General features: G+C 38.1%; 1 protein-coding gene and 1 non-coding gene across 5 annotated transcripts; one reads left to right on the plus strand and one right to left on the minus strand.

Annotated features, from left to right (window-relative positions):
• Nucleotides 1–11227: 11227 nt before the first annotated feature.
• On the plus strand, nucleotides 11228–21903 carry dpp3 (dipeptidyl-peptidase 3). Of its 4 annotated transcripts, none has more exons than XM_030154566.1 (19): nucleotides 11228–11343; nucleotides 12865–13023; nucleotides 13186–13330; nucleotides 13477–13566; nucleotides 13868–14005; nucleotides 14712–14786; nucleotides 14983–15073; nucleotides 15261–15391; nucleotides 16272–16402; nucleotides 16802–16860; nucleotides 17061–17255; nucleotides 17360–17472; nucleotides 17577–17669; nucleotides 17934–17996; nucleotides 18107–18231; nucleotides 19476–19596; nucleotides 19872–20051; nucleotides 20772–20934; nucleotides 21102–21903. In XM_030154566.1, exons 1-19 carry the CDS (start codon nucleotides 11243–11245, stop codon nucleotides 21242–21244), a joined length of 2316 nt encoding a protein of 771 aa, XP_030010426.1. In that variant the 5' UTR covers nucleotides 11228–11242; the 3' UTR covers nucleotides 21245–21903. The 4 variants fall into 4 exon arrangements, with proteins under 4 accessions (XP_030010426.1, XP_030010428.1, XP_030010427.1 ...); XM_030154568.1 differs by lacking the exon at nucleotides 11228–11343 and adding an exon at nucleotides 11569–11658; XM_030154567.1 differs by lacking the exon at nucleotides 11228–11343 and adding an exon at nucleotides 11575–11653.
• Nucleotides 11235–11316, minus strand: trnas-gcu (transfer RNA serine (anticodon GCU)). Its single transcript has one exon. It is a non-coding gene; the product is annotated as a tRNA-Ser (tRNA).

The raw sequence follows: 21903 nt of genomic DNA on the forward strand, positions 1-21903 counted from the left end.
TAGAAGTCCAAATTTTTTACCAAAATCTGTTGCTAAAAGTGCGCCTTTATTTAAAGCCATGCATAAATTACAGAATGTGCCTTTAAGGCACAACACACTGGACAGTTCAGTTACATACTATCACAGACAACCCTAATAAAAAACATGTGTCTCAATGTATCTGTGACTTACTGTACAGGTACTTTATAGAGTATAATTATAAAGTCATGGACCTATGTAGTCATGTAATCAGGTACTAATCTAACCTGGAAAACTGTGGTTCAGGGTCTGGTTCTGGACTTGGTGGTGGTGTCATCTCTGAAATTCTCTGTCTTCTTGCTCTGCACCTCTGCTGAATACCTGTTTTTGTCTTTGCTCCCTTTGACTCAAATCAGCCTCTCTGCTTGTCTGCCCTGCACTTCTTCTTTTGTTCCATCTATCTGTCTTTTTGCGCATTTTCTGCTCTCCTTACAGGGGCAACATCTCGCCTTTCCCTGTATTGCCGTTGCCTTTCTGCTGCTGACAGCTTCATCTTCATCTACCTACAACATATGATTCAATTTCCTTAAACTGGAAAGTTATAGTACTGATGTTCCCTTTATAGTATATGAGTCAGCAACCATAATAAATGTGAATATATGTGTATATTAAAAAGTAAAATACCTTAAAATACTCAAATAAGATTAGGAGCATTTGACTCTAAGTCACTGTCAAGTGTCTGTTATCATTAAACCATTAACAGAGTTGACATAACAGAGTTGGCATTTTCTTCCATTTTTTACCTTAACTTCATGTGCTAGATTAAAATGAGATACCACATGGCATGTCTAAAAATAGAATTTTTATAGATTTTATCATATCATTAGTTTTTAAAGGTTTCATGATTAATTCACCATGATTTAACAATAACAGAGTCAACAAGTAATTAATCTACTATTGGTGTATCCTGAACGTTTTGTACAAAATAATGGGAGCAGAAAAATGATATACCTTACTGCCTTCAACATGTTTTCTGCCAGAGGAAGTGACATCACAATATGCAGGTCTCATGTTTTTATATGAATGCTTTGGAGATTTTTATGGAGTTTTATAACAGATAATGAGTTGACCGGAACGTATAGATAGACAAAAAACATATTTATTTGATACTGAAATTTCATATAATACAGAAAATAGATATCCTGTGCAATTGATTTTATTGATGTTATTAGAGTGAGCACAAAAAAATGAAAATTATATTAAATTATTTCATTGTAATTCAAGTTCAATGTATGAATCCTGAGCCGAAGACAGTCAATTATGGATGTGGTGGGACTTCTTAGGCTAATATTTTCTGTATACTTTGTCAAAAATAAACAGAAAGCATTATTATATGTTAAAGTTTGATTCAATTAGTAGTATTATTAAAAACTGATTCAATAAAGATTTGTCTGGGGAGAAAAAAAAAGGGTGTATCTGGGAGACGCGAAATGTACCCCCAATTCTGAAATGACCCATATACATCCACTATCATGAAGAAACTGTTCATGACATTGACATGATCTTGTATGCTGTGTGTGCTCTGTCATTATTGTATCATATCATTGTATAACCTAGGTAGCTATCTAGACAGACAGACAGACAGACAGACAGACAGACAGTAGTAGAGTGTATGAATAGTGTTTGTCTTTATTGCAGCTAAACTTATCTCATTATTTTTTACTAGAGGTAGACTGATATGCATCACCCCGCCGATATATGAGGCCGATGTATTGATTTTTTTCAATATCGGCCATCGGCTTTAATTTGTTTTTGAAAGCAGATATTTGATCAGTAGTAAAAATGTTCAAAGATATTTGAACAGGCACCTGCGTGGGCAGCACTTGAAGGTCAATAACTGTTAAAAGAGTACTATGTGTACGTGTATTAATAATTTTATTTATATTGCTGCATAAAAATCTAAATTATCTGTGTTTTAGTTGCATTTTACGGTCAATGTGCTTTAACCTCCTAAGACCCAACTATGGGTTTTCTGCCCACATTTGTGGACAAGTGTTTCACAACTTTATACAAAAAAAAAAAAAAGAAAACTGTCCACCACAAAGGACATTCCATAAAAATGTTGAAAACTGCATCTGAAAAAACTGCTGCATCATGATGTTTCCAATATAGGCACTTATTTAATAAAAAACAAAAAAAGCTGGTACTTTGCTGACATTTCCTGGGTCTCAGGAGGTTAAAAAAAATCAGCCTTAAATATCAGTCTCAAAATTCAGCTGTAGATATTGGCCATCAACTGACCAAGTTTAAAAAATCTGTGTCAGCATCAGCCTTAGAAAAACCCATATCAGTCTACCTCTATTTTTTTTTTTTTACCAGAAAACGACAATAAAACTATTTATATATATATATATATATATATATATATATATATATATATATATATATATATATATATAGGGTACCAGATCCAAACTGGAATAACCATCAGCCACCTCCTCTACATGGATGACATCAAGCTGTATGCCAAGAATAAGCGTGACATTGACTCTCTGATCCACCTCACTTAGATCTACAGCAAAGACATTGGGATGTCATTTGGACTACATAAATGTGGGCGGATGATATCTAGAAGAGGAAAGGTGATCACAACTGAAGGGGTTGAACTACCTGAAGGGAACATTACAGACGTGCAGGACAGTTACAAATACCTGGGGATCCCACAGGCAAATGGTGATCATGAGGAGGCAGCTCAGAGGTCGGCCATAACCAAATACCTACAGAGGGTAAGGCTGGTCCTGAAAAGTCAGCTGAACAGCGAAAATAAGAACCAAGCCATTAACACCTATGCCCTACCAGTGATCAGATACCCCGCTGGCATACTGTCCTGGCCACTGGAAGAGAAACAAGCCACTGATATCAAGACAAGAAAGCTCCTTACCATGCATGGAGGGTTTCACCCTAAATCCAGCGTCCTGAGGCTGTACACAAAGCGAAAGGAAGGGGACCGAGGACGAGTAAGTGTCAGAGCTACTGTCCAGGAGGAAACGGCAAACTTGCAGGAATATATCAAGAAGATGGCCCCCAAAGACCAAATGATAAGTGAATGCCTCAGGCAACAAAGGCCCAGTAAGGACAAGGAGCCCGAGGGGCTATCATGGAAGGACAAGCCCCTGCATGGCATGGACCACCAGCAAACTGAGGAAGTGGCTGATATCGAGAAAACATACCAGTGGCTGGAAAAGGCTGGATTGAAAGACAACACAGAGGCATTATTCATGGCTGCACAAGAACAGGCCCTGAACACCAGAGCAATAGAGGTCTACCACACCAGACAAGACCCCAGGTGTAGGCTGTGTAGAGAAGCCCCTGAGACAGTCCAGCACATCACAGCAGGGTGGTAGGGCAGGCATACATGGAGCAGCATAACCAGGTAGTGGGCATAGTGTATAGGAACATCTGTACCGAGTATGGACTGGAGGTCCCAGGGTCAAGATGGGAGACACCCCCGAAGGTGACAGAGAACAAATAAGCCAAGATCCTCTGGGACTTCCAGATTCAGACCGACAAGATGGTGATGGCCAATCAGCCAGACATAGTGGTGGTGGATAAACATTGAAAAACAGTGGTAGTGATAGATGTAGCAATCCCAAGTGATAGCTACACCAGAAAGAAAGAGCACGAGAAGCTGGAGAAATACCAAGGGCTGAAAGAGGAGATAGAGAAAATGTGGGGTGTGAAGGCAACAGTGGTACCAGTAGTGATCAGGGCACTAGGGACAGTGACCCCCAAGCTGAGAGGATGGCTCCAGCAGATACCAGGAACAACATCAGAGATCTCTGTCCAAAAGAGCGCAATCCTAGGAACAGCTAAGATCCTGTGCAGAACCCTCAGGCTCCCAGGCCTGTGGTAGAGGACTATAGTCTGAAGGAGACACCGTCCATGTAGGTGAGAAAAAGATTTTATATGCTATGATTCACAGTGTCTAATATCCTTTGATTTTGAAATTTTTTAGCTAAAATACAAAAAAGTCTGTTTTTATCTTGAAACCATACATTTTGACATCCTTATTTCCTTATATACCACCTTATTTCATTCTATTCCTCCTTGCTACCTTTTACATATGTATTGTATACAAACTCAGATAGCAATGATACCTTTAATAAAATGAACAGAACAAGCACTAAATAAAAAATAAAACTACAGGTATATTCTCTTGTTTATGTGTATTTTGTGAATAATTTAAAATAAAAACAACTTCAACTTTCTCTCAGGAAATATCAGATTGTAAAGCCCTTGTTTGAAGCAGAGTTCAATGATCCAGACCAGAGGTTCAGCTCACCAGGTACAAACTAAATAAACCAGCTCCAGGTTTGGTCAAAACACAAAATACCAGTTCCTCAATCTACAGGTGTTGTGTTATCATATTAAATACTACACTGAAATGTCAAACCTTTAAACCATGATGATGATGGCGATGAATGAGCTCTTAATTTTTATATTATACTAAGGGATAAAAATGCCCATGAATTAGCTTTTTTTAAACCATCAGAGGTGATATATTTTCTCTCCAAAGTGTTAGAGAAACGTCAACATAGTTTTTCCGTGGTTTCTGAGGTTCTGTGTCTCTGTTTCATTATGGGAGGTGTGTATGTGTGTCAGCACAAACCTGGGGAGGTCCTCCTGCAGCATCCTAAACAGCCGACTGCAGAGAACAGAATGTTCTGAACATTTACAACACAACATGGAACTACAGACCACATCTACAATGTCCACAGACACCATCATTAATACACAATGAAGCATTCTCACTGTCCACACATGTAACAACCCTCAAGTTGAACTGAACCATTTTAATTAGTACACAAAAGCAGAGTTCTACAAACATCTCAAAACAAGTGAAAAATCTCCATTACAAAGCTCTGCATCACAGCCAAGGGAACAAAGACAGGAGTCGACACAGCGGTGATGGCTCATCCACTAGTAACAGTTTTAGAAGTTGTTAATGAGTCCTTTCATTCATTCATTCATCATTTGAACCCACTTTCTCTTCTAGGGTCACAGGGGTCGCTGGAGCCTATCCCAGCTACTTATGGGCAAAGGTGGGGTACACCCTGGATGAGTACCCAGGGAGAACCCACGTAAACATGGGGAGAAAATGCAAACTCCACACAGGAAGGTCCCTGAGTCCTTTCATCCCCTCAAAATAAAACATGTAACAAACTCACAGATCTGAGATGAAGATTTATGTAAAAGATGGTTTCACATAGGATGATCTGATATAGACTGAAAATGGTATCATAAGTTCACATCAGTCAGTATCATTAACTGTCATGGTAAATGTCAAGTCAGTATTTAAGTTCAAAAGCAGATTTTTGTTTCTGAGGGAAATTTGTGGAAACCAAATGGTTACTTGGGGCTTAAATGAATTAAGCCACAAATAATTACTTTTAATTCTAATTCTATATTTCTATAAATATTTACACTACTGTGCAAAAGTTTGAGGCGGCCTTTAGATTTGTTGTGTTTGCAGTGTTGAATTGAACGTGCATATTTATTCCTCAGTCTTTTTTCTTCAGATACAACAAGAAAATACAGGAAATATGTGCGCAGCCTTAAAAAACACACAAAAACAGAACTAAATGGGTTCTTAAGGTTAAAGTCAGCTTTTAGTGTGACCCCTGACCCCATGACAAGAAGCAGCAAAAACCATTAGAAACATCTGGCATGTGCTGAATGAAACCTGGCATAAAAAATCCGAAAGCGAATGCCAAAAATGTCATATTGTCTGAACAAAAGGATTAAAGACATGTTAAGTGTAAAAGGAAGGTCACACTAAATACGACCACTTTGGTTTATAGAAGCTGGGTTTTTTCTAACTGAAACTTTTGTTTTTACCGCAGTACATTCTACAGTAAAGTATGTTCAGCAGTAAAAACAAAAAACTATCTTAAAATAATTTGTAAAAGCAGGGCTCGTGACTGCGACTGAATTACGGTCGCATGCGCCTGAGAATTTCGGTAGTGCGACTGTTTTTGAGATTACGATCGCACGGTGCGCCAATAAAAAGATGAGCGAAAATTAATACGTGCGCCTAGAATAATGGCTGCAGAAGTAACTCGTCAGCTGAAAATAAACAAGCTCCATGCCCCGCTGACTGAAGCGGAAAACCTAGTCCCCGCCCCCTCGCTTGCGCATCTCTGCGGATGGTCCAACACTGCATGACTTCGATGCACTGCCAGCGGTCAGGAAGTACCTACACTCTGGCACCAGGTCAAGGAGACTTGACTTTAGGCGTGGTGTAGACCACAGTGACTAAGGGCCTTTAGGCCATGAAATAAAAAAGTTGGTTGTTGCAAATAATGGTGTGATTCATCTTTCTTCTCCAAGAACCAACTAAAGTATATACCACACATTGACAATTGTTTTGCACCTGTGTCAATGTAAGCTTTTTCTTTCATACTCTATTCAAATACTTTATTCTAGGTTGTTAACATTGCTTAAATACATATAGGAATTAGGGCTGCACGATTAATCGATTTTAAATCGAAATCGGATTTTTTAATTAGGACGATTTTTAAAAAAGGGAAATCGTAAAATCGATTTCATCTCTCTCGTGCCTGCGGGCCGTGCGCTTGCGGGCTCCCGTAGGCTCCTCCTCCTATCAGTGACAGCGGTCTGTCACAGAACTCCGTGCAATGGCCGGACTTTAAATGTGTTCATGAGCCCGCAGTACTTATAGCAATGTAAGCCGTGGCTTCACGCACGGATCCCGCAACTGAAATAGAACTGCATGCGGATCACTCATCTTCCGTTGTCCCGGATCCGTACCGTACTGTCTTCTTCCGATCCGGGTCCGGGTCTCGGGGTCATCAGCCTCAGCAGAGGAGCCCAGACAGCCCTGTGCCCACACACATCCACCCGCTCCAGGATAGAATCCCTCCAGCGTGTCCTGGGTCAGTCTGTTCCACGCACGGATCCCTCAGTTTAAACAGAACCGCATGTGGATCACTTATATTAACCTGGTCCACGCACGCACGCACGACCGATGCCTGTCACTGACTTACATTGGTATCACTTCTGTGGGCCCAGATACCCAGGAAAAAAAATAAAAAAAAATAAAATTTAAAAAAACAACAACAACAACACACACACACACACACACACACACACACACACACACACACACATATATATATATATATATATATATAAAATTTAAATAATTAATTTAGTCCTCTTACTTGCTAAATTTTTCATTCACAAATGTAAGTTCTGTAACACAAAAACAAATATTTATTTTTTGAAAGATGTTGAACTTTATTTAAAGCTGTTAGATAAATCTGGAAACAAAAAGGCTATAAAAAACATAAGTATTTGCTCTGATTTGGACATTGTATTATAGTGTATTCCCCCTGGCAAACTTATGTTATTTTCTTGTTGCATACATTGTTTGTATACTCTATTTCATTCAATAAAGATTTAATTGAGAAAAAATAAACTTCTGGGGGTTCATCACGTGATACCATCACAGATTTGAGGTCAGAGCAGTGCCTTGCATTGTGGGCTGCTCACGAAAACGACATGCTGACTTCTGTTGTCTTTTGTAGTTTTACCCAAAAATCGAAATCAAAATCGAAAATCGAGTTTTTAGAGGAAAAAATCGGGATTTTTTTTTTTTTTTTGCCAAAATCGTGCAGCCCTAATAGGAATATTACTTGGTATGGCCAAGAGTTTTGCTTGTTCTCCAAATTTTTTATATAATAGTGGTGCGCCTAGATTTTAGCCTGTGCTCCTAACTTTTTAGGGTTAGGAGCACAGTGCTCCTTGGTCAAAAAGTTAATTTTGAGCCCTGAAAAGATACAAAAACATAAAAATATAACATGAAAAAGAAAAAGAAACAACTCTTCTTGATTTATGATTCAGTATTAATGGTGCTATACGCAGTGTTTCTACTTTTGAATATTACAAATGACCTAAGATAATCAGTAGAATGTTGAGAATAAGGAACTCAAGTTAGTTAGTTAGTTAGGCCAAAGACACCAATGTATATTATTGTAGAAATATGAACTGAGTCTATTTACACCAATAGTTCAATGGATTTCAGTGACCAACAGAGGGAGTAGTGAATCACTCTGCTGGTCTCTCATGGTAAGGAAAACTTACACCACAGGGCCTTTGAGACTGATGCTGAAATGGCAGAATTTCTTTAACATAGGTGAATTTAATGCTGAGTCTTATGAACATATAAGGTTATTATGCCATGTTATTATCTTTGCTCAGATGTACAAAAATACATCACAAATGGCAATAATGTCAACATTTTTATAGACTCTTCCTGTATCAAACCAATGCTGAGTAAAAGAACATGTTGTAACATCAACCATGGGGAAAAAATACAGTGTAAAAAATTGCTTCTAATACATGACAAATTGTTTCAGAAAATCATGCTATATGTTGTGTGTTTACTTTCTTTAACATTTTTTTCATTGTCTCATGTCTTTAAAATAGGCCTCTTCTCTACATTTCACATTCTCAAAGTCAAAGGTTATAAACTCATCCAGTGAACACTTATATTTTAATTCATAGAGTAAATAAACATATTATTTTACTGCTACATGGGTGTCTCATTAAAAGGAACTTTTTGTTTGTTTGTTTGTTTTTACGGCAGAGTAAGAAATATAGCAACACACATGCATCTCTGGTGCCTCTTATAATTAACCCTTTCATGCATGAATGGGCTCTATGCACAGCCCCACTACTTCCTGAACTTAAGGCAGCTCCTTTATTTCCTGTTTTTCATTATTGGACACACTGATTAATCCAGGTGTGTCTGACCACAGTAGTCCCAACAAGAAGTAGCAGACACACCTGGATTAATCAGTGTGTCCAATAATAAAAAACAGGAAATAAAGGAGCTGCCTTAAGTTCAGGAAGTAGTGGGGCTGTGCATAAAGCCCATTATGAGAGCCTTAATGAAGATTTTTTTTTCCTGATCTAGGCATTAAAAAAAACAATGTGACTGCATTTTATTTTTTTTTTATGAATCTATTTTTCATGGAGTTGCAAATCTGTCCACTCAGCTGGACACTATGCATTACATTTTTGAAGCAAATGATATACTGTGTGAAAACTATGACATAACATTTGTTAATGCAGCTAATCTGATGTTTTCTCACATTTTAACATACACTAATACTAGTCACTTCTCACTTCATGGAGATAATATGCAAAAAAAAAACTTTTTTTTTTTTTTTTTTTTTTTTTTTAAAACCTGTTAATTACAGTCTAATAACAATAACACACAATTGATTTACACACAAACATGTCAGTGCAAATCCAGAACAGCAAAGTTACAGTAACAGTATGCATTGCAGTGTATGGGATGATGCATGAGCGTCCACTGTGTTGGCTGATATGGAACCAAAACAACAAAATCCCTGAATATACAAGAGAACAGATGTAGAATAACTGTCCACTGTAGTGACCACTATGCATGAAAGGGTTAACACTTGATATTTTTTCACAGAAGGGGTAATCAAATTGTAAACCTCCTCTATTTTGCAACTGTGCAACTACTATTTCCAGTTTCTCTTGAAGTAATTAGAAGTTGGATACACTATTTAGGTATGGTATTTAGAGAATAAGCTACAACATAAACATAAGAAACCTGACTTCTTGAAAAAAGTATATATTTTTTTTACTTTACCTTATCTTTACGTAGTTAGCTCGTGTTTGCCCTAACTCACACACTTTACCTTATCTTTACGTAGTTAGCTCAATACTTTATCTTGACGTAGTTAGTTCGTGTTTACCCTAACTCACACACTTTACCTTATGTTTATCTTTACGTAGTTAGCTCATTACCTTATCTTTACGTAGTTAGCTCATTACTTTATCTTTACGTAGTTAGCTCATTACCTTATCTTTACGTAGTTAGCTCGTGTTTGCCCTAACTCACACTTTACCTTATGTTTATCTTTACGTAGTTAGCTCATTACCGTATCTTTACGTAGTTAGCTCATTACCTTATCTTTACGTAGTTAGCTCGTTACCTTATCTTTACGTAGTTAGTTCATTACTTTATCTTTACATAGTTAGCTCATTACCTTATCTATACGTAGTTAGCTCGTGTTTGCCCTAACTCACACACTTTACCTTATGTTTATCTTGACGTAGTTAGCTCATTACCGTATCTTTACGTAGTTAGCTCATTACTTTATCTTTACGTAGTTAGCTCATTACTTTATCTTTACGTAGTTAGCTCATTACCTTATCTTTATGTAGTTAGCTTGTGTTTGCCCTAACTCACACACTTTACCTTATGTTTATCTTTACGTAGTTAGCTCATTATCTTATCTTTACGTAGTTAGTTCATTACTTTATCTTCACATAGTTAGCTCATTACCTTATCTATACGTAGTTAGCTCGTGTTTGCCCTAACTCACACACTTTACCTTATGTTTATCTTGACGTAGTTAGCTCATTACCTTATCTTTACGTAGTTAGCTCATTACTTTATCTTTACGTAGTTAGCTCATTACCTTATCTTTACGCAGTTAGCTCGTGTTTGCCCTAACTCACACTTTACCTTATGTTTATCTTTACGTAGTTAGCTCATTACCGTATCTTTACGTAGTTAGCTCATTACCTTATCTTTACGTAGTTAGCTCGTTACCTTATATTTACGTAGTTAGTTCATTACTTTATCTTTACATAGTTAGCTCATTACCTTATCTATACGTAGTTAGCTCGTGTTTGCCCTAACTCACACACTTTACCTTATGTTTATCTTGACGTAGTTAGCTCATTACCGTATCTTTACGTAGTTAGCTCATTACTTTATTTTTACGTAGTTAGCTCATTACTTTATCTTTACGTAGTTAGCTCATTACCTTATCTTTATGTAGTTAGCTTGTGTTTGCCCTAACTCACACACTTTACCTTATGTTTATCTTTACGTAGTTAGCTCATTACCTTATCTTTACGTAGTTAGCTCATTATCTTATCTTTACGTAGTTAGCTCATTACCTTATCTTTACGTAATTACCTTATCTTTACGTAGTTAGCTGGTGTTTGCCCTGCCTCACACATGGGTTGGGGGCGGTCCGAGGGGAAACAGGGCAAAAGGACAGACTGCCCTCTGTCGGCTTTGACCTGTCTATCAGATTCGCGTCACCGCTCTATACGTGCCACGCGCTTGTAATTACCAATGAACTGTGTCTATAGGAGTCGTTCTATACAGAGATGTTCTCAGATCTGGAAAAGATTGTCCACGACGAGGATGGGATTCGAACCCACGCGTGCAGAGCACAATGGATTAGCAGTCCATCGCCTTAACCACTCGGCCACCTCGTCAGTTAATACCTGTTTTACAGGATACTGGTAATCAATAACAACTAATTGATACTGTCCACAATTTGTTAGTGGTGTGCTTGTCCACAATATTCATTTTAAATTTCCAGAGGCGGTGATCTTACAATGGGAGCTTATTTCACAGGTTTCCGTGTGCATTTAAACATGTTGTAAAGAGTGGACGAAAAGACCGTCATAGCCAATTTTTGATTGGTTAGTGTTTGCAGCAGTTACATTATTCGCTTACTGATTGGTCAAAGGGCGGGTCAACCGTTGAATGAATGCAGGAAGTGTACAGCGTGAGACTGCAAATTGACGTTGGGCGAAGGTGTAGAATAAAGTAAGGTAAAAGGCTGTGTAGTTGAAGTTCATATCTCTTATGTATGGAAATGAAGATAATTGCTATGAATAATTGCCAAAACTGTGGTGCATATTTCTTTGATAGTTAGTGTTTTGCCTACGTAACGGTGCAGTAGCGTGTTTAAGCGCTCTCACTCCTCAGCAGCGGTATAGCTTTAGCTAACTGTGAGCTAACGTTAACAAGTTAGTTAGCAAACGAGTTAGTAGCTCGGGGACCGACTGCCGATAAACTTATAAGTGTTTTCAGATTTCAATAATCAGTATTTACTTAACATCGAGTGGCAGTTTGCTAATGTTTGGGGATGGAGCCTGCTAAATTTTAAGAGCATAAAACAATTTGCTTTTGGCTTTACTACTCGAAACTGTGTATCATGGCTAAGATATGGAAGTGAAACCGAAGCCAGTTACATTCCCTCACTACTAGTTATTATTTGTTGCCTGAAATAACTAGTTTCTGTGAGTTCTTAACACTGTATGCTTTTGGATACATCCCATATGGCAGTTGTTCAATATTGTATTCATCCCAGCGTTACAAAACTATGATTGCGGTATTTGGTTCCTTTTCAAATCTGAAATTCTTGAGGAAAAATAGATAGTTTATTAAAAAAAAAAAAAAAAAAGACAAAATAATGTATTAATAAATCAGTATATCAGTTGCAGTACTATTACTGAGCAACAAATGGAAAACTTTCCTGTAGTTACATTTTATACTCATTAATCACACTTACAAAATAGCAGCATTATATAACTCTGTGTAGTTTTGTACTCCTTTCGATATGATAAATTCTTAAGTAAATATATTTAGAATATGTTAATAGCTATATTTATTTCCGGCCAACAGATTTAAATTATTCCTACAAGTCATAGGAACTTCATCGCATAATTATAAAATGCAATATCATAATAAAGCAGGGATACTCATTTATAGGATTAATTCTGCCAAATAGTCTAAAACATCCAGATACAGTTATGAAATAGTTATAAAATACACAGATTTAGATCAATAGTATTTTCACAACAGAATCTGTCCAGCCAAGTTTTCAGATTCCTCCTAGAGACGATGAGTAAAAAAATAACACTTGTCTCGTTTTCATCTTCTTTCCACTGTTCCGTATTTACTATTTCATTTACCCTTTGTTTCTTCTTTTTCTCTACCCCATTCTACTTCATTGCTTTTCCTTCCATGTTCAGTTCCTCACCGCTAGTGTCGAACATCAGACTAAAGATGGTGGACTCCCAGTACTACCTCCCAAATGACATTGGTGTCTCTGCACTTGAATGTGGGGAGGCCTTCCGCTTGCTCTCGCCTCAGGAGAAGATGTATGCCCACTACCTGTCACGTGCTGCCTGGTATGTTATATCATGCATTGGGTCAGGACATCAGTCAGATCCTAAATGAAATTACAAATACGAAAATTGTTTAACTTATTTGGAGTAAAAACTTTAGGCTTTGACACTCATTAAAATTCTGTTTACTGATGATTAAAAAAATAAACAATTGTGTTATTTTAGGTATGGTGGTCTTGCTGTACTGCTGCAGACGTCACCAGAGTCTGTGGACATTTTCGTCTTGCTGCAGAAAATATTCAGGAGGCAAGCACCTGCAGAGCTGGAGAAGGTTGCCACAGCAGCTGGACTCAGCTCTGAGGATTACCAGGCAAATACGGCTCTTTCTATCTTGATTTTTCACTTGTTTCTCTGACTTGACTTTGTTTTGAGTTCACATTCCAACATAAATATATCAGCTTTGCAGTATGCAGTGCACCACAAAACAGTTATATTGTGTGTTTGTGTGATCTCTAGGCCTTCTTGGTATATGCAGCAGGTCTGTACGCTAACATGGGAAACTACAAGTCTTTTGGGGACACCAAGTTTATCCCAAATCTACCTAAGGTAAGAAGACAGGACCCCAGGAAGACTAGCCTGGCGTTTGTGCATCGGCTAATGGTGATCCTCAATAAAGAATAAACAGAATAAATGTTATTCCATGGTAAAGAGTCAAATTGGGTCTTTAAGTAAACACCTTGTTCATTTTTTCTGTTAAAATCACAACACGACTTACTAGCTTGGGACTGGTGACAATTTCTTATGACTTTTAACGTGATGTTATGTGTCCAGTGTCTGAAAAGAGCTATTTTGAGCATTATGTTCTGCAATGCTACTTAACTGTTTTCCTTTGGTTTACTCTATACAGGACAAGTTCAAAGCTCTGGTGTGGGCTAGCCAGGCTTTTCAGGAGCAGTCCACGGAGATGGAAGCTCTATGGAACAGCTGCTCATGTCTCCTATACTCTCTGGAAGACAGACAGAAACAGCTGGGGCTGGGTGACAAGGTGAGAGCTAGCTGCATTCACTGTTAAAGTTGAGAATGTTATGCATAACAGAATGTGAGGTTTGGTAGAATTAAGTGATATAGTGAAAATCCTCCATAACAGTATAAGTATTTTTTTATCACAGTGACAGGGAACCAGTCTGAGTTTTCTGTTAACTCCAGTTAGAAATCTTTTGAAATAGCCATACTGTACTCTCAATGTATTATCTTCCTTTTCTAAGGTTAACTTCCTTCCTTCCCATTCTGTGTCAAGTTCATTCTCCTCCATGTTAGTTTGAACTGCCATCTTGGAAAATTTGTGTCTTGCATCTTTGCTGTGCAGAGGAACACAGAGCACTCATGAGAGATTTTACTTTCATGAGTATGATTTGCAACAACCTATAAATGATACAGCATAATATGAAAATGTATATTTTTTTAATTGTCAAACCAGATATAATATCATATTACACAGCACTGTCATGCTATTGTTTTAGCAATAGCATGACAGTGACATTGTGCTGCCTAGAATTCAGGAATAATTCTTTCACTGTTTCCATTTTTTACGATGTTCCTTGTATCATATATTAAATAGGAAACTATTTTGGTGACTTAGGATTTAGGAATCCCTGTACATATCAACAATGCATTAGTTTTTGCGCAAGTCACTGAACACTGTAACCCCTTAGTTAGAAAATTCATTCCTCATGTTGTATTTTTTGGTACAGGGCATAACCACCTACTTCTCAGGAAACTGCTGTTTGGAGGATGCTGAGGTGGCTCAGAAGTTTCTGGATTCCAAAGTAAGCTGGTTTCACATCCAATCTGACCAGTGTAGTTTGTTGTGCTTTCTCCAGTCTGTAGTAACAATCTGGACATTCTTTTTATCTGCCTCTGTGTACTGCTTTCCTTTCAGTCTTTGTGGCCCCTGACACTATTCTGTATTTTTAATGCATATTCTGTTGTATTCAAAGATGTTTTATTGTGGTTTGCCTTTAGAAACTGTCTGCATACAACACCCGTCTTTTTAAGAAAGACAATGGAGGGAAAGTCTGTTATGAGGTACGCTTGGCCTCCGCTGTGCAGAAAGGTTAGTACCACAGTACAGTCATGAATATATCTTCTTTGTTTCACCTGTGAAATTATGTAAAATGTGGCATACAAAATAAAATAATTTAACATGTATCACATCAAATACAAACTTAGATGTGTATGGAGCAGTTGGAAGACCCTGACTATCAATAATTGAATAAAAAATGTAAATTGCTCTTTCATAGACTGTGCAGTCGAAGGAGAGTGCGAGTCATGCTGCGGCAACTACAGCTTTGAAGACAAAGAATTCATTGTCAGGAGGGGAGACTATGCTCCTCTGATGGAGAAAGTCTGCAGTTACCTGCAACAAGCAGAGGTGAGAGAGTGAAAGATACAACATCTTTTACTCTTTTTAAGTGTTTGAAGTAACTTGGAGCAGGAAAATTACTCAAACTTTCCTGTTTTAATATAATATTTTAAGACAAATTCAAAGTACAATGTAAATTATATTGTAATAATGTGAGATGAGAACACGGGAAAGCTGTATTTAATGAAATAAGATAAGAGATAAGACTTTATTTATCCCACCATGGGGAAATTTCACAGTTAACAGCAGCAACATACAACAAGCAATCGCAGACAGAAAAGACAGATAGAAAAAACCACGAGTGAAAATGAAAAATATAAAGAGAAAATGAAAAAATTTGGCATTTATATAAATAAAGAATATGAATGAAAAATTAGATATTTACATATTTACATCATCATCATGGCTGCACATGTACATGGTGTGATATGGGGGATGGGGTGTCACTGGGAACTGTTATAAAGTCTGATGGCTGTGGGGATGAATGATCTGCGGAAGCGCTCCTTTCAGAGGAGATGTTAAAGTCTGGTGCTGAAGGAGTTACTCAGGGCCTCTACAGTGTGGTGCAGGGGGTGGGAGGGGTTTTCCAGGATGGATGTCAGCTTTGCCAACATCTGTCTGTCCTCCACCTCCTCAATGGAGTCCAGTGGGCAGCCTAAAACAGAGCCGGCTCTCTTTAACAGTTTATTAAGTCTCTTCCTATCTCTGTCTGTACTGCCTGCTCCCCGGCACATGATGGCAAAGTGAACTGCAGAGGCCACCACAGGGTCAAAGAATGGTGCAGGCTCGAAATAAGTGTATTTATAATGTAAACAAAATTATCTTGCTGTTACACTTCAAAATAGGTGATGACAAAATGTTGTGCATGAAATCCTTACCTCATTGACAGGTTTACGCTGCCAACGAAAATCAGAAAAAGATGATCGAAGAGTACAGACGTAGCTTCACTCTTGGCTCAATCGAAGCCCATAAAGAGGGCTCGCGTTACTGGATCAAGGACAAGGGACCAATTGTTGAGAGGTAAGGCTACTGTTTTAAGTTCTGCTGAAGTCCAAGCACGTTTTGGTGGACAAAACGTTGGACTTATAACTTGATAAACCTTTTTAAATGCCACTGAATTTGCCTTCATATTCTAATCTTAACTGGTGTCAGTAGTAGTAATACAACTATTGGGAAACTAAGCTATGGAGGTTTGATGAGTGTTTATTAATGTTATTTAAACAGAACCTTTTCTGATATTGGAATTGAAAAGGCCAATTAAAACTAGAAAACCAAAACATGATGAATTTGCATCTTTGTTCATTCATATTCTTTATTTCTGTATATTGCTTTTTTTCCACAGTGTCAAAAAAAAATTAAATTGCAACCTTTTCTCTGCTCTTTACTCCCCCATCACTCCTCTCTTTTTTTCCCTCACAGTTACATTGGTTTCATAGAGAGCTACAGAGATCCTTTTGGCTCTAGAGGAGAATTTGAAGGTAAGTGATGTTTAAAAAAACAAACAAAAAACAGGCAAGTTGGTTCAGAGTTGTTTTCTTGCAGCTTAAAACTGATTTTAGATTAATAGTATACTTTGGAATGCACATTTTTATTCTTGTTGACCAACAGTCCTTGAATAAAGTTATTTTCTTAAATACCAAGTCAGGTTTCTCATATGGAACTGTGGTGTTACCTCTAGGTTTTGTTGCGGTGGTGAACAAGGCGATGAGTGAACGCTTTGCTAAGTTGGTGAGCTCAGCAGAGGTCTTACTCCCTGAGCTGCCTTGGCCCAGGGAGTTTGAAAAGGACAAGTTCCTCAAGCCTGACTTTACCTCTTTGGATGTTCTCACCTTCGCTGGCAGTGGAATACCAGCTGGTATCAACATTCCCAACTGTACGTACACACACAGGGACATCGGTTGACTAGTTGTTTTTTTTGTTGTTTTTTTTTTTATGTTTTCACTCTTACAACCATTTTTGTGTCTCCTTTATATCCAGACGATGACATCAGGCAGTCAGAGGGCTTTAAAAATGTGTCACTCGGTAATGTGCTGGCCGTAGCCTATTCTACAAAAAAAGAAAAGCTTACCTTCCTAGAGGAGGCGGACAAGGTAAAGCATTCAGCTATTTAATTCTCCTATATACCAGTTGGTCTCTCACTCACTGTGATATGAATATGTTCCATGTTTTGTTTTTGGTTTTTCCTCATTTGTAGGACCTGTTTCTAAAGTGGAAAAGCCCATCCTTTGAGGTGCAGGTTGGACTTCATGAACTGTTGGGCCATGGAAGTGGAAAGCTGTTTGTCGAGGTGAGTCTGAAAACTAGTAACCCAGAGCTTATCAATAAATTTGGCAGTCATGATTATGGGATAGGTGATGTACATACAATTAGCTGGGAGCATTTATGATGGTAAAGGGGTTTGAAAATGTTTGTAATTTATCATATGTGTTAATGGGCTATATCAAGTTAGTTAGGCTAATGGTTGACTATTCCATGATATGATTTGTGAAAATGTTTAATTGTCTGTTCATGACTAGACAACATTTTTGTGTGTGTGCTCTGTCTCCAACAGGACGATAAGGGCAAGTTCAACTTTGATCAAAGCAAGGTGATTAACCCAGAAACTGGTGAACTGGTAAGTGTGTCTTTGTGTAAACACATTTGCTGCCCAATGTTAGAATGGCTTTAGCACATTTTTACATGTGTTTAACCAGCGCAACAAGATAACTTGAGTTTATGTCGTAGGTGTCCAGCTGGTATCGGGGTAGTGAGACATGGGACAGTAAATTTTCCACCATTGCTTCATCTTACGAGGAATGCCGCGCTGAATGTGTTGGACTCTATCTCTGTCTCAACAAGCAAGTGCTCAGGTACATCATGTACTGTTTGTAACTTTGACTCACTGTCTCTGTACTATATAAATAATGACAATCGTTGCTCTCAAGAACACTTTCTTTCTTAGTTAATTTGTTACAGATATGGACACGGACAAGGGACTTTTTTTTTCCACAGGACGTCAGGTCATTTATTGTTGAGTCTAGGCGTCAGAAAGTTTTTGTTGTTGCATCTATGACACTCATTGAGTTAGTGTGTGACCTGTTACACATTTACTAACATATGCTCTTAGTGAACGGTGGCCTGGTAGATCTTTGTGTTTATTGTAAGAGGACATTTGCTGGCATGGTTTTGTTTTGTTTTTTGTCTGGAGTCTTCTGAATGTTCTTGGATGGAAATCAGTCAGTGAACAAAAGATGCACTTTATGAATATATATATACTTAAGAGTGTCATATGTCTGAAATCTGGTCAGTCTTTTTAAAAGGTATATGTAAGATTTTACAGATGGTGTCGATTAACATGATTCCTAGGTGGCCCTTCCTCCTGTTTAAACTCAGTGGTTATGTTCTAAATGACAAATAAACCTGAACCTTTGCACAAGGCCGTGGGAAGGTTCTGAATGGATTCAGCTGAAGTAGATACTTCATCCTCTACAAAGAGGCCTCTATAGTTGTGCTGGGGTGACTTGGTCCTGTCCTCAGTTTCACAGATATTCAGATTAAGAGCACAGACAATAAGAGATAGTGATGCAACTGGAATTGAAGCCAAGAAATGTCCTGAACACACCAGAAGGAAAATCATTTTTAAGAAATGAAGGCACTGGGTAGTGTCCCCACAAATAAATATACTTTCACACACTTCTGGTGCATCTTTAGTGATGATTGATGTGGTTTACTGTTGTATTAGACAATGCATTGTTCTTTCATTCATTCATTCATCTTCTGAACCACTTTATCCTGGAGAGGGTCGCGGGGTTGCTGGAGCCTTTGCCAGCTACACTTCAGGCAAAGGTGGGGTACGCCCTGGTCATGTCACCAGTTCATTGCAGGGCTGCCGTATAGCAAAGAACAACCAATCACTCTCACATTCACACCTATGGGCAATTTAGCTTCACCAGTTAACATATTAGATCATGTCTTTGAGACGTTGTTTGTCAGGAAAATCTTATTTGTGTCCTCAAACATGTTAATGGCAGGACAGAATAGATCATTTTGCATAATCTGAAGTTGTTCATTAAGGGGTGTCAGTGCATTACTGTTGCCTTTGTGTGTGTTTCAGTATTTTTGGCCACGAGGGCCAGGATGCCATGGATGTGGTTTACGTCAACTGGCTCAGTATGGTCAGAGCTGGACTGCTGGGTTTGGAGTTTTACACACCTGAGAGCAAGAGCTGGAGACAGGTATCCTGTTGTACTCTAAACTAATATGTCTTTTTTTTATTTGGAGTTCAACATGAGTCAGCAAAATTAATCTAAAGCTACAGAGATACAGCAATGTTTACAAGACATGTCAGCATACATACCATTAACCATGTGTTTCTGACACCCTAACTGGATCCCTTCAAAGTATCTGCATATGTTAATAGAACAGTTTGTAGTCAGTCTACTTCTATGTTCACATCAGTGTCGAGATGTTTACAGTTTGTGTCATGCATATATGCATATGTCTGTCTCAGGCCCACATGCAGGCTCGTTTTGTGATCCTGCGTGTACTGCTGGAAGCTGGGGAGGGTCTGGTGGGCCTGGAAGAAGTGACTGGACAAGACGGAAAACCTGATGCTCGAATCACTGTGGACCGAAGCAAGATTCCCACCGTGGGCAAAGACGCCATCAACAGTTTCCTCCGTAAACTGCAGGTACAGTATGTCTTCACTTTTCCCATTGCAGGTACGCAAATACATACAAGGTCAGTCTTTTTAATACGAGAGAAAATGATCAAAAACAAAAGAGTTAAAGCTTTGAATATATGCCAGATGTTTGCCCAACTGGAGGATTCCTGATGAGGACTAGGATGGAAATGTTGCCTTCAGAGTCAGACTGATTTACCAGTTAGGCTTATTAACAGTATCTGCAGAAATTGTTGCCAATATTGGTTGGTAATAAATATGAGACTTCATTTGTGAAAATACGAACTTTGAGGTATAATAATTCCTCACTAAGTAAAAATTAATTCCATAAAGATTTTCTAATAGTTAGGTTTTTCAATTAATTACTTTGAGTTTGTTCAGTTCCTCAGACTAATTTATTTAGATTTTTATTCCTAAGTTCAACAATTATCTGGTTTCTACTAAAGTGAAATAATTTATTCCAGACATGGATCATTTTTTGGCAATGGAACAGGAATGCTTTTTCATTGATTACACAGTTCTCAGTTTTTCCTTCCTCCAAACTATCATTATTGTGTTGACTTCTAGTTGGTGTATGAGAGAATGTATTAAATTATTTATATGAAGCCAAATGTGCAAACTGACATGTCTTAGGGAAAATGTTTTATGTAAATTTGTAAAATGATAGTTATGTCCATGTCAGTCACCTCTACGCAAACATATGACTAAAACTATTTGACCAATTTCTAGGTGTATAAGGCAACAGCAGATGTGGAGGGAGGACGAGCACTTTATGACAAGTACTCTACAGTCAGTGACAGCGGTGCTCATAATTTCCTACGTCTCCGGGAGACAGTGCTGTTAAGGAAAGAAGCTCGCAAAATGTTTGTCCAAGCAAACACCAGAGTCAATGGTACGTACCTGTATCTCTCACATTAGTGTTCTCAGATGCACTCATACCAGCCCAGCTTGTCGTTTTATGTGTGGGATTATGGTTTTTCCAAGGAAAGTGTCAAGTAAGAGATGACTTACTGTATCATTCTTTCATGCACAGTTCATTGTTTTGTGTGTGGTTTCCAGGAGACAATGTTGAGCTGGTGGAATATGAAGGGAACGCAGCAGGTTTAATTCGTTCCTTCACTGAGCGCTTCCAAGACGACGCAGACCAGCTGGAGGCTGACCTTCTGCAGCTAAATCGAAGAGATGCCCCCTGCTGGTGCTGATGGACATCTGCACCACAAGCTGTCTTTCAAGATTAAAACTGCAGATTTTCTCCTCTACAAAATCCAAACTGATGCCTAAGGTTAACACATAAAACTGCACAATGATCCAAAATGCACTAAGGAGACACTTCTGTGGAGACTAAAATAAAGTTTTCATCGGTGTCAAACCTTCACACACTGGCGACACAGCTGGTCTGTCTGTAATAAGATCAAATGATGATAAAGGATCAGAGGCAACTGGGAGGCATATTTTCAACATTCATTGGAGACCTGAGAAAATCAGAAAAACATTCTCCAGATTAGTCCTAACAGTTTTTGGGTATAAATGTAAAGAAAGTGAAGGTCATTTTCACTTTCATTGGTGGATTTTTTGTTTTTTTTTAATTATCCTGATTTGTCTTTTCTTTGCTTACGGTGATGCTTAGACTAATTAAATTTCACAGTAAACTTTGGGAGAAACCTTAAACTATGTTTACCGCTTGGTCATTTATACATTTCCAACAATGGTGGTAATTCAAGGAATACGGTTTGACAAGTGACAAGCTGCTGTTGTTGAATGACAATAAATACTTTGTCTTCTGTTCAAATTGCCAGGAAGTAAAAAGTAATCTCTTATTACTTGACTGTTAAAAAAAAAAAAAAAAAAAAATTCTGTTGCT

The sequence above is a fragment of the Sphaeramia orbicularis genome, chromosome 14, assembly GCF_902148855.1.
Source record: "Sphaeramia orbicularis chromosome 14, fSphaOr1.1, whole genome shotgun sequence".
NCBI lineage: Eukaryota > Metazoa > Chordata > Actinopteri > Kurtiformes > Apogonidae > Sphaeramia > Sphaeramia orbicularis.